The sequence below is a fragment of the Eretmochelys imbricata genome, chromosome 15 (assembly GCF_965152235.1).
Source record: "Eretmochelys imbricata isolate rEreImb1 chromosome 15, rEreImb1.hap1, whole genome shotgun sequence".
NCBI classification, from domain to species: Eukaryota; Metazoa; Chordata; order Testudines; family Cheloniidae; genus Eretmochelys; species Eretmochelys imbricata.
In genome coordinates this window covers 11,323,545-11,338,204 of record NC_135586.1, presented here as the reverse complement: position 1 = coordinate 11,338,204, position 14,660 = coordinate 11,323,545, and the positions used below count along the sequence as shown (strand labels likewise).

The following is a 14,660-nucleotide window of genomic DNA, read 5'->3' as shown; positions in this document are numbered from 1 at the left end:
GCCCAACACCATTTAATATAGGCAAACCTCACAGGCAGTACAGGGGCTGGCCCTAGAAGTCTCTCCTTGCTATAGCAGAGGAAATCCAAGCCCTAGGGTATTGCTGCAAGGGGTACAACACAACCTTAGCTTTTAATGCAGACTGTGCAGTGTCCTAGCCACTATCAGTCCATGCACTGAAGCAGGAAGCAATTCCTCTGCTCCCAGGGTATTAACACATTCTAGCATGCACACACCCCTCCATGATGTCATTATGCTATCAAAAACCCCCTCCCCCAACACAGCTCACATGCCAGGGAGCTGGGGGAGGGCAAGCAGGGATTTGCAGCGAGCTCTGAAGTACATTGCAGGAGCAACAGTGTCTTCAGTACTGAGGAGGGAGAGAAAGAAATAGTGCAAACACATTATTATGGGGACCCAATCGAAAACCTCAGAAGGGAAACCCAAGCAGAGGAAAGAAATGGGGGAGAAGACTGTAGAACACACAGGACACTACTTCGGTTCTCTCCCTCTAACTGAAGGACTCCTTACACTGAAGACATTTTGCATTGAATTATAACAATCATCCTGGATACAGAAGGCCACCAGTCAAAGTCTAGGAATGTAATTGCCTGACTGGTTCAGACCTGTGGTCAATCTGGTCTAGAATCCCATCTCTGACAGTGGCCAACAGCAGATAGTTCAGAGGAATGTGCAACAAACCCCAGAACAGGGAGATGTGTGATAATCTGCCCCCACAAAGGTCTCAGCCTAATCCCTAACACCTAGATTGATTTAAAACATGAGGTTTTATTTCTCTTCCAATACTCTGTTACAATACTTTATGCTAACCGGATGTTCTTGTTATCCATATAAATACAGTCCCTCTTTGAATACTGCCAAGTTGTTGACCACAACCACATCATCATGTGGCAAGTAGTTCCACAGTCTAACTATACATTGTGTAGAAAATTATTTGTATCACTTGAGTTTGTTACCTTTCAATTTCATTGAATGTTCCCGTGTGCATTTGTTTGTGTGTGCGTGTGTTATGAGATAGGAGGAAGAAAACCTCTCTATCATATATATTCTATCGTGTTTCCTCTTATGTGTCTCCTTTCTAAGGTAAACAAACTAGATCTTTTCAATCCCTCTCTATAAAAATTTCTAGGCCCCTATTCATTCTTGCTACTGTTCTCTGAACCCATCTGCAATTTTGCACTAACCTTCAAGATGGGTTGCCAGCTGTGTTCCCTCTAAGCTGCGCAGTCGCACGGCCACCCAGAAGTGAATCAAGTGCTGTGCACTTGATTAGCAGAGCCATGCACAGCAGCGCTTGTTCAGGGGCCCTTCCCCCTGCTGCTCTGCAGCCTTGTTGCTCCTGCCCTCTCCCTTGGAGCCCCTGGCCAGCTGCTCCCAGGACCTTCCTGCTTGCTGTGCAAAGCAGGGGGGTTGGGGGTACACAGAGTGCTGATGTCAGGGTGTCCCCCTCCCCCCAGCCCCTGTACCCCATCTCTGCAGAGCAGGGACAGGTCTCAGGAGCAGGAGAGCTCAGCTGCTGCGGTCTGAGCCTTCTGGTGAGTGCCTTAAAGAGACAGAGCGCAGTGTCTCAGACCTCCCCAGCAGCCAGCACACACGCACTGTCTCTGACACACACTTCCCAACACATACTTAGTTCTTGGTACTTCCTGCAATGCACATATATGTTCTCTGTAATTTTATTCTTTCCAAGTGCTGTTATTTTAGTTTGACTGGTCTATGCATTTCATAAATTTTATTTCTCTCTCAGGCTTAAAATTAATTCTTTGAGGAGTGGGTTTTAAAATTCCTAACCTGCCCTGGCTGGAGTAATTATCCCTATGGTAACTTTTAACAAATATAAACACACACCCCCCATCTAGGTTTTTGTTCCTACTGGTGACGCACACCTCATTATTGGTGCGCATAACAAAATACATTCCACACACGGACAGAAAAAATGAGAGGGAACACTGGTTACCAGTGCAGAACTCTGGGTGAGGCTGCACCATTCATGCATAGGACATTTTTTCCATATTCGCCACCCAAGCATTAAGAGGAAAACTCCAATTCTGGTCTCCCTGCCAGCCCTGATTGCTTTCACTTCTATACACGCTGAGTACTTTAAAAGGCTGTGCTTTCCTTTTGGAACAGTCTGGTGATGCAAGGGAAGGAGGTGGGGAGACGTTTTAGGCACACAGGATATTGGTTCTATGATCTGCATCAGACATTCATATCATGGAGAAAAGAGATGGCCTATTCTCTACACACAGCAGGAGTGGGGCAGAGAAGTCTGGCTGTGCAGCCAGACCAGACAGATTCCTTCCAGAAACGGGATCTGCGAAGTAAGCCCCACTTTTCACCTTCAGACAGATTTTGACCACCTTGCTAATGTCCAATCCCACTCTTACAAAAGGCCCTGAATTATTATGGCTAGTTACAAGCTGGAGACCCAGGGTTCAGGAGGAGGGAGAAGGAATCTCAACTCTAAGCTCCCATGTTGCTGGAAGATGTCACCTAAATTCCAAGATTTTTGCACTAGAGCCAGATTGTCTCCTTCCCAGCACCGGCTCTAAGTTTAAGGAGGGAACTGCACCAACAGAGCAATAAGTGCCTTCTTCCCTCCCACCTCCTCACTTGTGGGCGTGAGATGGGCATGCAAAGTGTAACTCCCCAGACTCTAGTCCTACCCACAGTACATCTGAGTCAGGAACCCCAGACTCAGCTGCACAGAGCTGCCTTCTGTTGTGTATGGAGAGGAAGAGGTAGGACCCTGATGATGTTTGACAGGCCTCTTGCTCAGACCCCCTGGACACCCTAGTGCAGCCTGGACTTACCTCACAGAGAACAATCCCAAATGAGAAGATGTCCACAGTCTCATCGTAACTCTGCCCTGCAGGAAATACAAGACAGGCGACTTTGTGAGCTGGGGGGTTCCTAGCACAGTCAGGCCGAATAGCATCCCATGATGCAGCAGCCTCTATGCCAGCACCAGGAAGGAGTGCAGAGTCCCAATCCAGGCCCAGGCAGCCTAGTGGGCCAGCGAGTGCTCCGAAGTGGAGTCAAGCAAAGCCATGCTCAGCCAAGTAAAATGTGACTTTTTTCTCAGCGGCATCCTGGTAAGGGTGGGGGAAGAGGTTTCCCTGCCTGCACAGATGCACCCAGGACCATTTTACAAGGCTAGATTGGTTCCCCAGGCAGAGCTGGGGTTAGTCACTGATGTGGGGGAGCACGAGAGTTTCTAGCATGGCAAAGTAGCAATTCATGTACATCTAGAGCAGCTGAATCTAGTTTCAGAGCCTGGTGGCTGCTCCCCTGTGCTTATTTTGCAAGGAAATGAGTGAATAAAAACCAATTATGTCTTATGTTCAATGCCCTCCTTAGCTGTTCTTTATCATGCAGGTACAGGCTGAAGTAGCCAACAGCCCTCCTGCATTCCATGTTTCTGAAGGGATGCTCTGTGAGGGCAGAGCTCTCTGGTTTTGGCACCACCAGCCTTTGTTGAGCATTTCTGATTAACTGTTGTGGTGCTGGCTTAAAGTAGCAGTGAATAAATTCACTTGCTGGCTCCAAACTTACTGGATGCAGCCTGGAAAGGTCAGGTATATTCCCCACTGCAGGAATGGAAGCATGTTACTGCAAGAGTGAGGCACGAGCAGGATTCCAGGCAGCAGAATAAAGCAGTAAAGGTTCCATGGCAACTTTTGACAGACCACCACAAGGAAGTTTGTGCACCAACCATATTCCTGCCAGAGCCTGGGAAATGGGGACAGTATCTTAGCTGGATGACAGACACCATCCAACAACAGGTTGTTGGCTTCAGTTATCACAGGAGCCTCCACCATAACTGGCATTATCCACAGACTGCAGAGAAGGGAATGGGCCATGGAGCTGAAGGACTGCTTAGACGGAGGTTAGTTCAGAGAGAACAAGCAGCACAGTGGAGAGGCAGGGGTGGAAACTGCCACTGCTGTAGTCAGTCTGTGGCTAGCCAAAAAATGTTCATCATTAAGATCAGCTTTCTTTCACTGCCATTACACATACAAACAATTCGTTTCCATAAGGCCTATAATACAGCCCCAGTTTCAAGGGCAGAAAAAGGAGCTCAAGGGAAGAGAGAGGGTTTTATTGCAGAGTCCTAAACGGGGCCCCAGGGTTCAAGTGACTGCTGATGTCTAAACAGAGACCCTTTACCATTCACACAGATAGTCCTTTCAATGCATTTCTATGGTACGCTAAGCCAGTGCTGGCCGCAGAGGAAGCTGGATGCCCAGTTTCTGCTGCAGTGACTGCAGACTTAATAAATTAAGTACTAATGATCTCAGACAGCAGAGGGCTGAGACAGGGAAAGCAGGCCTCTGCGAGCAGACAGGATCCACATGGCTGGTCTGGCCAGGTAGAGATAGAGGCCTCCCTCCACAGACAGGAATGGAACTGTGGCAGAGCCAAGCGAGGGTTGCATCTGGGAAGAGCTCTGGTACCCCAGGATAGGACATCAGAGCAGACTCTTTTTTAATATGCTACCTTGGGGACACAGCTGGCAGTTCTCTTGGCAAGTGCCAGGCACGTTATACATTAGTGTTCCTGCATCACTACTCTAATGCCTTGGAAAAGCAGGATAACACGTTGCCAGGCTCCGAAGGGCTCGACAGCACAGAGCTCAGAGGAAGAAGAGAGCAACATTGAAAGTGGTAGCAGACAGCAGCAGGATAGGGGAGAGGATTGGGAGGGTAGAGGCCATAAAACCAGAGTCTTCCCTTTCCCAGGAGATTTCTAAGAACAGCCTGATGTTGAAGTCAGCTGGACACTACTTTATAGTGCGACCATGACCCTGTTTGCTCTTTCTGGAGGATTTAGTGGCAGTTCTAGTTGTTCACGTGTTTGCCTTGCAGCCATGCCCTGGCCACAAGGAGGCCCAATTCACCAGAAGTAGCTGAGTTTGCATTCTCCCCTCACTCAGGTCCCACACAGGCAGCAGATCCAATCGGGGACACGGGTTTGCCCTTAACCCAGTGCCAGGGAAGATCTGCCCCTCAAGACATATAGCCACTGCCCTCCTCACTCTGAGTGTGGGGGGAACCACGCAACAGCTGGGATTCCCCTCTAGTCTGTCCAACACTCAACATTACAGGTTTGCCCCACAGTCCTATTGTACTTCATTTCTACGAAGCACAGCCAATTCACTGCATCCCTAAGGATGTCAGAGACACAAGACTGAAGTGAATTTCAAAGCCAGTCGTATTGTTTCAAGCCTCTTGTTCTGTTGCCTCTAATATCTGGATAGCAGCAGGTATAGGCCCATTTCCCCTCCCAAAGAGTCGTGACAACTCCCGGGAATGGGCTCCCCATTTCTTGCTGCTTACATTACTGGCAGCAGGGAAGTTTAGCAGGGCTGACATGCAAGGGAAAGCATGTTCACCAGATGTGTTGACAAGAAAAACTCATGTATTAGCAGGTCTAAAGCCCAAGACAACTAATAGATTTGATTGCTGCCAATGGCGGGAGTTTCCAGTAATCCTGTCATCCCTACACCCGTGCCTGGAGGTGGCTCCTCACCTGCCACAGTATGAGCATCTTACCATTTAACATCTCCGGCGCCATCCAGTACGGGTTCCCGACCACAGTATAGCGCTTCTTCCTATCGCTCTTGCGTAGGGTTCGCTTCTTGACAGATGGTTTTTCCAGGGTGGGTTTCTTTCTCTCTTCCATAATCAGCCGTGACAGTCCAAAATCAGCAACCACCACAGTGTTATCCTAGCCAAGGGATTTAATCACAAACAACTGATTCCCCCTCAGCTCCTCCCAGAAGTAACTCATTAGCACAGAGCGATAATATTTCCTGTCACTTATAAACTGCACATTAAATGTAATAATAGCCGCAGCTTTGCAGGCAGACAATAAGGAAGCCTCCTGCAGCTAGCTGGAAGAATGCAGTGAACATTGGAGCCCAGCAATCTCCTAGGGAGTAGGGGAAGAGGTAGAGGGAGACCAGATCAGAGAGGGTGAGTAAGGAGAGAAGACAGCCCATGAGTCCTCGTGCAGGGAAGGAGGAGTTTTAACTCCATTAACTTGTTTACATTTGCTGTAATGCATTTGGCTCTCTCTATCCAGCTTATCTAATTGTACCCAGAAATCTTTCCTAGCAAATTCTCTGCTCAGATTTGCCCTTGGGGTTTGCCACGCAGAGGTAGATCCAATATTCAGACTAAGGGGACATTGAGAGCCAGGGCTGAGGGAATGAAGTCCTCAGCTGAGATCTCACAGCATGTTAAAATATGGAGAGACACCCCAGGATTCTTGGGCAATGAGTGAGACAAAATGAACGACCAGAGTAGAAACAAAAGGGATGGTGGGTGCAATTGATGGACAAAGGTTAGGAGAGCCAAGTATATAGCTCCACAAAGCAACAACTAGTGGGGAAGAGGCTACAACAGAGTATAAAGGGTTTAAAAATGGGAGAGGACTTAAGGGTGGGACCAGGATTAATGGGGTGAAAGTAAAAGATTAGGCTGTTGAACTGTCATTTATTGGGACATTGAAATGAAAACTGGGATACACACTAGGTTTACAAGAAGGAATCGTCTTCATGCTGCCAGGGACAGTAACCAGAAGGCCTAGCTTGTCCATGGAAGTTAACATTACATGTAGAAGAGCAGAGAGAGGAGAGGAGAAAAGACAAAGGAAGGACCATGTTCCAGAGCTCACCAGTTTGATCAGACAGTTATGTGAATTCAGGTCTCTGTGGATGATACACATAGAGTGCAAATAGGCCTGAAAAGGAGGGACAGAAAGCAGCGTTAGAGCAAGTCTCGTGAATACATCCTTTGGAGTTAACCCCTTCAAAACATTGGTATAAGCACTCAGTATTTCCCTAGCTACCACACAGCTTCTGCAGGCCATTATATAACATACTATTACATCAGCCCTCCATGCTTCAACCCAGAATCCTGAAGAAGCAGTCTCAACAGAAGATTGACTCACCATTCCTGAAGCAACTCCTTTGGCAAAGCTGACCTTCTGCTGCCAAGGAAAAGGGTCCTGCAAAACAATGACAACTCCTGAGTGATCAGGTCTCATCTCACTAGCTGGCCACCTCCTGCTAGATTGAGAAAGATGATACAGTCCTGGAGAGCAGGATGATCTATTCACAGGCCAGCTACAGCATGGGCAAAAGCAGGGGAAGCTTCCCTTCACCTGGAGGAATCAGCTTCAAAGGAGAGAAGACAATCTAGCTAATTGGGCTCTTTGTGGACACTCAGAAGCAGAAAGACAGTGTTGTGTGGCCAGGGCACCTATTTCACACTGGCCAGAGAGCCATCAGGAAGCCTATACATGCTCCAGGAGGCATTTACTCACTGCATTGCGGAGGAAGTCCTTTAGAGTCCCCCCTTCAATGTATTCTGTGAGAAGGTTCAGCTTCTTGTCCTTGTACAGTACACCAATGAACTTCAGCACATTGGGGTGATCCAAACTGCGCATCACTTTCACCTGCGGAGGCAGAAACATCCCCCCGAACCCCCATGAAAAATTGGTATAGGCCTTCCTGAGATTCTCAGCAGCTTTACTTACTGGTGCCTGCACTGGGAGAGAAGGGGCACATACCTCCTGTGGAGCCCCACTGCAGCAACCAGAGGTATCAGAGGAAAGTCCATTCAAAACCCAACTTTAAGGCAATTCAATGATCATTGTTGCCCCTTTGTGTCCATCATCACTTGATTCTTGAAAGATAGTGATCAGGCTGGAGAGCTCCTAGGCTCGTTATGGTTTAGTGGACAAAACTTCCACACTGCAGCGAGTGTGCTCTATGACAGTTAGGGCCACAAAAGAAGCATTTGGGATTAGGAAGAGAAGCATTAGGAAGTTACTTTTCAGATAAGCCTGACTTTGGGGAACAAGGACAGCAGCCATTCAAATTGGTTGATTTAATAATCCTCTTCTCTGGTGTAACTAAGTGGAACATCTTTCAGATCTTAGTCATTGAGTCAGCTGTTTCCTATTGATGTTTTATGCTGGAAAGCTCGCTGTACAGAATGCATCCTACAACGTTTTACACTTACATTCACTAAGCACAATTCAACCAAATAGCCTCTTAGGCTTAGAGTGCCTCTTAGACTTCCTATTCATTAATTTTCAATGATAAGTCATTTTTGTTTTCTGAATTAGTCAGTCATGTCTAATTGTGACATACATTTTCAACCAGGTCTGTTCTTCCTCAACATGCTGCTTCCCTGCTAAGATCACTGGTATGCATTACTACCAAGGGGCAGGGAGGAGCTCTAACCCCCACACAAGTGGCCTGGCCTTACTTCAGATCTTGCTCCTACCTCTGTCAAGAAAGTCTTCTGGGTTTCCTCATCGCAGCGAATCAGCTCCTTCATCACCATCACCTTCCCTGTTGCTTTGTGCGTTACCTGTTGGAAATGGACACTGTCCAGCAGGAAGGAAAGCCCTATGAAACCTATAGATGCTTTAGAGCAGGGTTTCCCAAACTGTGGGTCACATCTCCCTCCACACCTGAGCAGGGAGAAGAGAGGAAATTCAGATGGACCAGGTCCAGGGAGTTGCAGGAAACTGCCACCAAAATTCCCCCCCCCCCCCCCCCAAACAAGATTCTGTAAGTTGAAAGTGAGAAAATAGACACACAAAGGCCCATTGTAGTGTGGCCCTTTGAGTCCACAATACTGTTGTATCCCAAGAACCCCAGTTAGTGGTCCAATTTTAATCAGTGCAGGATCTGAATGTGTGCTGCAGGCTGCTAGAGCCTCTGCGTGTGCCTGGAACTACCTTAAACCATACAAGCAACACTGAACAAACATGAAAAGCAGGTCCCCAGGCACAGACCTTAACCAACCACTTCAGCTTGTATTCGTGAAATTACTGAGGATGGTTCCCTTTTTCATGGATCAAGAACAACTACTAAGCAATTCACACCAAGTCAACAGGTATCCCTGCTGTCACGTAGCTTCCAGCAAGTGCTAGGTTTCTGATGGGCTTATTGAAAACTTGTTCTTTTACAATGCTGTGTGGAGATGCACAACTGGAGACTGTCTAGTTGCGACAGCAAGCAGTCAAGGTTCCACATTTGGTGTGAACAGTGTACTGCAATCTCCAAGGATGGCACCAAGGTGATGACATGTGAGACAGTACCTAAAGCCTCATGGCTTCATTGTGTCTCAGACCACCATGCTCTTAAATGCCTGAAAACCTGTGCCAGGTCCTTCATGAAAGTTGTTAAAGTCTTACCCAATGATTCCTGACTTTTTTCACATTGCTCTGTGAGGATTTGGGTGCCTTTTAACCAGCAACTCCTTTCACACCGAAATCAACCTGACTGGATTTAGAGCACGACTGCAGGTTTTCTGGAAGAACTTCTCCCGCTGCTGACTCCTTCAGTAATTCAGCTTGGGTGGCAGAGTCTACTTCGCTTACATTTCTGGGCACCTAATCTCCTCTTCTCTCAAAAGAGATGATAAATGTTCGGTCCATACAGAACAGGGTAGAAGCTTTCAACAGAACATTTGGAAATTGGTCTTAGTCTCAGAGAGGAAACCAGAATAGCTTTCCTGTTTCAGACTTTGTGGGAACTGAAGAACCCACCAGAAACTCTCAGGCCCTCAACTCAGCATTGAGGAACATGAGATCCAGCTGCAGGACTATTCTCCTGGTGACCCAAAGAGAAAAGTAGTGGAACGACCAACCCCCATCATGCAAGAAACAGTGATTCAGTCAGCAGTGCTGACTTGGCTATTAAAGACAAGCCTCTGTTGGGAGACCCTGGCAACTTACATTAGCCAGGAGCTCAGGTTTTTGGGTTTTTTTCTTGGGGGGGTGGGGGGGACTTGAAGGAGTAATTCTGCAGTAGTGGCAGAAGCCATGGAAGTTCTCATAGATAAGAGAATGAAATGCAGAGTCCAGCTTCTCTTCAATTACAATTATAAACGAAGCATCACAACTGACTGCTGATCAAAAGTAACTAACTCCCCAGCTGAAATGCACATAGCACATCAGTAAAAACAGGCTCAGTCTCACAATGATGGGGTCCTTTTTGCACTTCTGTTTTGTGAAGCTTACTAAATAATTTCTGGTATGTTGTGGCTACAAAGCTTTACCTGCTCATGTTTAGAGTTCAAGGTCTTGGGAGACAAGTGTTGTAAAGAACATTAGGCTGGAAAGGGGCCACGAGCTCTGAGAACCTGGGAAACCGCTGTAATGGAAAGACCAGTTGTGATAAATGGAAGTGGCGGGTGGGGGGAGAAAGAAAGAGGAGAGAAGGGGTAGCTCCCTTGGATTCAGCCTTGACACCAGTGCACACTAATGCTGCATAGATTCAAAGGTGAGCAGTAGAATTCAGCGCTACTCTGATCTAGGTGGAGTGTGAAAGCCTGGAGACTCTGCCGTAGATAACAGGACCAGGCAGCAATACAGCATCCCTTCTCTTGCTCCTATACAAAGTAACACATCCAAACATTAGCCGAGTGCTGAGGAGCAGTATGCCATCACCTTCCGCAAAGAGGTGTAAGTGTCTAAAGCACAGTCACAAAGGCAAGGGAAGTGAAGGGAAGTAATGAAGACATAAATGGACTCTTTAGGCTGGTATCAAACAAACTTAACAAGAACAGTGACGTTATGGAACTCACTGAGGAGATTTTATCTCCCAGTGCATGCACCAACACGAGAGGAAATGCCTCTGTGCTGTTAACCCCATGGGGATGCAGATGGCAAGACATGCTGTAGAGGAAAAGGTTTGCTTACTTGGACATGCTATTTGTCTATGAGCAGAGAAAAGAAATATGCCAATTAGTATAGTACCATATCAAAGATTGAACACTTAGTGCTATGAATCCCAGAGCACACTGGCATATTCCCAAGGCAGCACAGGAGGAGGATTGATACAACAGTGGTTAAGGAGAAACTGATTCCCACAGCATAGTAGGATAGAGATTAGGGTACTGAAGAGGTCACACTGGCCCTTGGAAGGTAGATAGCGTTCAGGAAACTGACTCAAGGGTCAGCTACAGTAATACCAGAAACCCGAGCAGACTGCAGAAACTCCAGTTACAGGGGTCGGGAGGAAATCTGTTGCTGCAGAATGCCAGGGAGGGTGCTCCTGAAGGGTCCACGCTCCATGGCGAAGATCAGACAGTTAATACAGGGAAGTGGAGAGTAGAGTTACTATTGCAAGAGCTTTTTGTTCTCAAAGGGACTTGTGCACAGATGTGGTCAATCCTCGGGGGAGTAGAGTTAGACTGTTAAACAGTTTACCACAGTAACGGTCACTGGATCCCTTGTAAGTCCCAGTCTGTCTAGCACAGACTCTTGCACCGAGGGAACTCCACAATATTGAATTGGGAGATTGAGCGAGCACCTTCAGGAAGACACATTTAACGTAACAGTGAGTCTTCCTCTTGCCCCCCTTGACTGAGGTGTGACCCATTCACTCTGCAGCTCTGGTTATACACAAACACCTCAGCACACTAGATGCTTGTTAGACTGGCTGCAATTTAAACAGGACAGTCAAACTCTCCAGCAGAATGTAAGCCATCTCTCCAGGATACCAGCTACACTCAAGCTGAGTGAGTACAAGAGAAGAGAGAACTGTGAATATGGTGAAACAGCCAATCAAGCCCCCAGACCAAGCATGCTACTGGGAAGGAAATAAAAGTCACTCAAGATTTTGTTGTGACATTTGAAAGTTTCTGTAGGAGGCATATCCTCTCAGTTGGGAATTTGGCAGTAAGTTCATGGGTCATGGTTTTGCCCACTCACCTTGATAACTTGTCCAAAGAACCCTTTCCCCAGTACTTCGCCATGTGTCAGATCACAGGGCCGGAAGATCTGCTGGGAATAGCTGGAGGAGGAGTGCAGAGATTCAGAGCGACTGATGTCACGGCTCAAAATGAGAGGTTCCTTTGGGGAGCTGGGTCCAGGAGACTTGGAAATACTGTTACTTCGCCTGGAGAGTGAAACCAACAGGAGGATTAGGTCAGCTGCAAGGAAGGTATTACCCTAAATGAGTGCATGCTAGTAACCATCCAGCTCACTAGCTTCCCGCAATTCTGCAGATGTGGAAGGTGCTGCAGCATGTACCTAAATTCCTGAGTGAGCCAACAGCAATGTCAATGCTGGCCAGCCTCCACATCTCTATCCATTTGCATTCCGACTTCCACCTTACAAGGAACAACTCCTGATCGTTCTGAGCAAGGGATTTAGGTGTCAGGGAAGTGACTCTAGATGATCTGCAATTTTTGTAAGATGAAGGAAGTCGGTGGGGGACAGAGGACCCCAGTATGGGGAGGGCAGGTTTTCTAACATTGAAGACCCAAGCCTCACTTAGCAGGGGCCAGTCCCTGAGGGGTAAGCTCTCATCACAGCCATCTGAGCCTGGCAGAAATCTGACTTTTCAATTTTTTATTTCAAGTGGTTAGCAGATTTAGAGCCCACAATTCAGCCTTTATTTAACTGTCTAAACACTGTTAAACAAGCCAGCCCAAAGGGGAGTCCATAGAGAATGACTGAAGGGATCTGCAGCTTCATCTCCTGGGCAATGCTTCATTCCAGGCTTGGCCATGACTCAGCCATTTGCAATTGCAAGACTGAGCATTGTACAGCCCAGGCTCCAGGGTGCGCTAAAACACACATAGCTAGAGGAGAGGCGACAGTCAGTGGTGGTATTCTCAGAGTCTAGAAAAAACAGTTTCTCAGAAGATTGGCAACTGCTGCTCTAGACGCACTAGCTGCAGTGCAGTTTTCCTAGGGTTTGGTACCTGAGGGAGTGCCTGTGCAGTGTTCTTTCCAGATTCCCCTTAATGTCCAATGGGGAAATGGAGCGCGAGGTGGTGGTGGTTTTTATGTGGGTTGGGAGCCTAGGGTCCAGACGCAGTCTGTCTAGTCGCTGAGAGACAGGGTCATGTTCTATGAGCAGCTGAAGTGTCTGGCTTGTCCTGCGAATCAGGTCCTCCACCTGAACACAAATCCAAGAGCAGGGTAAGAGCCTTTGAAGGGGACTGTTGTAGAAACATGAAGCCACCTGGATGTCCTTCAGTAGACCACTAGAATCTACAGTGCCTCAACCAGGTCACTGTGGCTGTGTTTTAGTTACACACAATTTAAGTGTCCACCAGACCAGTCACAGTCTAGCAGCATGTAGATCTTCATTCTAGCTAGTGCCTCTTCCGCTCTGATCAGCTACAGGAGACCCAACTCACTATTTTTCTGGAATGAGGCCACATGTTACACTGAAGAAAGCAAGTCCAAGGATATGGAGATCATGCCTAACGCTGATCAATACACTTTTATAAGGGAAATGTAAAGCTATCCAGGTGTCTAAACCCAGATCTAATTATTCTGTTTTAGAAGAGAAGGCTCAAGGTATTAGCCAACATCAACAGCAGACAAAAAGTATTTGTCTAGCGACCAAAAGGGTAGCCTAATATCATGCACTGAGTGCTCAAGCATGACCTTGAAAGTGATTAGCTGTATAAAGCATTTAATATAGTAAATGAAGACAGAAAACTGGTCGTTTGCTACACCATACACAGCTTCCAGATACACTCTCAATTGACAATGCCTGGCAGCTGTCCTCTCTCAAAACAGGTCTGGCTGATGATACATGTACACTGCCTTCAACTCAGTCACTTGGTCAAACTCTTTCCCTTTGAGACAACCTGCACTCCAGGCTTCCTTAACCACTTACTAATTGTTGAGGTTCACCTCCTCTATTCTAAACTGCTTCTTAACTGCCCTCTCCCAGCTGCCACCTTCCCCTCCCCAATGGAGCTTAGATGCTGACTCCAAACTAAGAGGCCGCAAAAGCTTACTCTTGCATTCAGAGCCAATGGATTGTTCTGTAGTACAAATCAATGACAGCATTACAGCCCCATGCAGTAGGCACTGCTATGGGGGGAATATTGTAAAAAAAGTCCCAAGGTAGAAGGGGTGGGGGGGAGCGGGGTATCAGTCTGGAGTATAGACTTTAGGATTACTCAAGATAAAACTAAACCTACTTCCTCCACTCGTAATGTGCGAATAGGGACTCCATTGATTTCCAGGATCCGGTCTCCAGAGTGGATGGCATTTTGGACATCGGGGCTAATGTGTCTTCTGTTGACTCTAAATCAAAGTCAAAGGAAAGAGTCATGCTGGAGAATCCGCCTAAACACAGATTACCAGAAGTTCAATGGATCTCTACTTCCCAGAAGTGTTCTTCCCTTTTAGGATCCAGAAATAAGTGAAGTGTTCTCAGGTCTGCTAATGTGAGATAACACTAAGCTGTGACAGTAAGCATTCTCTGAGGTGCCCAGACCTCAGCAAGCTTGGCGAATAAAGGACCTTCTCGTATACCCACAGGAAAGGGAAACAAACAGTAGCTAAGCCATAGAGAAAGGTAACTAGCTTCTTTATTTGTTACTGCTATAATCCTGTAATTTTTTTCTGGACAGGGGAGAATCCCACAGTTTCAGTTAGCCATAACAATGTGGGAGAACAAAAGACTGCCCCACCAAGAAACACTCATGGTTTCATTTGCATCTCATTCCTACCACATGGTCACTGAATGAGAAATTCTATTTCAGCAACTGGAGAGATTCTCATAGAAATAAAAGTTAGTCAGAAGCTCCCACTTTCCTTTGCCCAGATACCTCTGCACAATTACAACTAATGTAGCT

The 14,660-nt window shown here is 47.0% G+C and overlaps 1 protein-coding gene across 2 annotated transcripts in view; it reads right to left on the bottom strand.

Moving 5' to 3' along the window:
• LIMK2 (LIM domain kinase 2) overlaps positions 1-14,660 on the bottom strand; it is a 42,930-nt gene that overhangs the window by 2,697 nt on the left and 25,573 nt on the right. For both annotated transcript variants that reach the window (XM_077835133.1, XM_077835134.1), the window contains 9 exons: positions 14,001-14,106; positions 12,762-12,958; positions 11,764-11,950; positions 8,322-8,408; positions 7,354-7,485; positions 6,979-7,035; positions 6,703-6,768; positions 5,577-5,751; positions 2,835-2,890 (listed from right to left, as the gene is read on the bottom strand). In XM_077835133.1, coding sequence (XP_077691259.1) covers positions 2,835-2,890; positions 5,577-5,751; positions 6,703-6,768; positions 6,979-7,035; positions 7,354-7,485; positions 8,322-8,408; positions 11,764-11,950; positions 12,762-12,958; positions 14,001-14,106 — 1,063 coding nt within the window. The remainder of the gene's footprint in view (positions 1-2,834; positions 2,891-5,576; positions 5,752-6,702; positions 6,769-6,978; positions 7,036-7,353; positions 7,486-8,321; positions 8,409-11,763; positions 11,951-12,761; positions 12,959-14,000; positions 14,107-14,660) is intronic.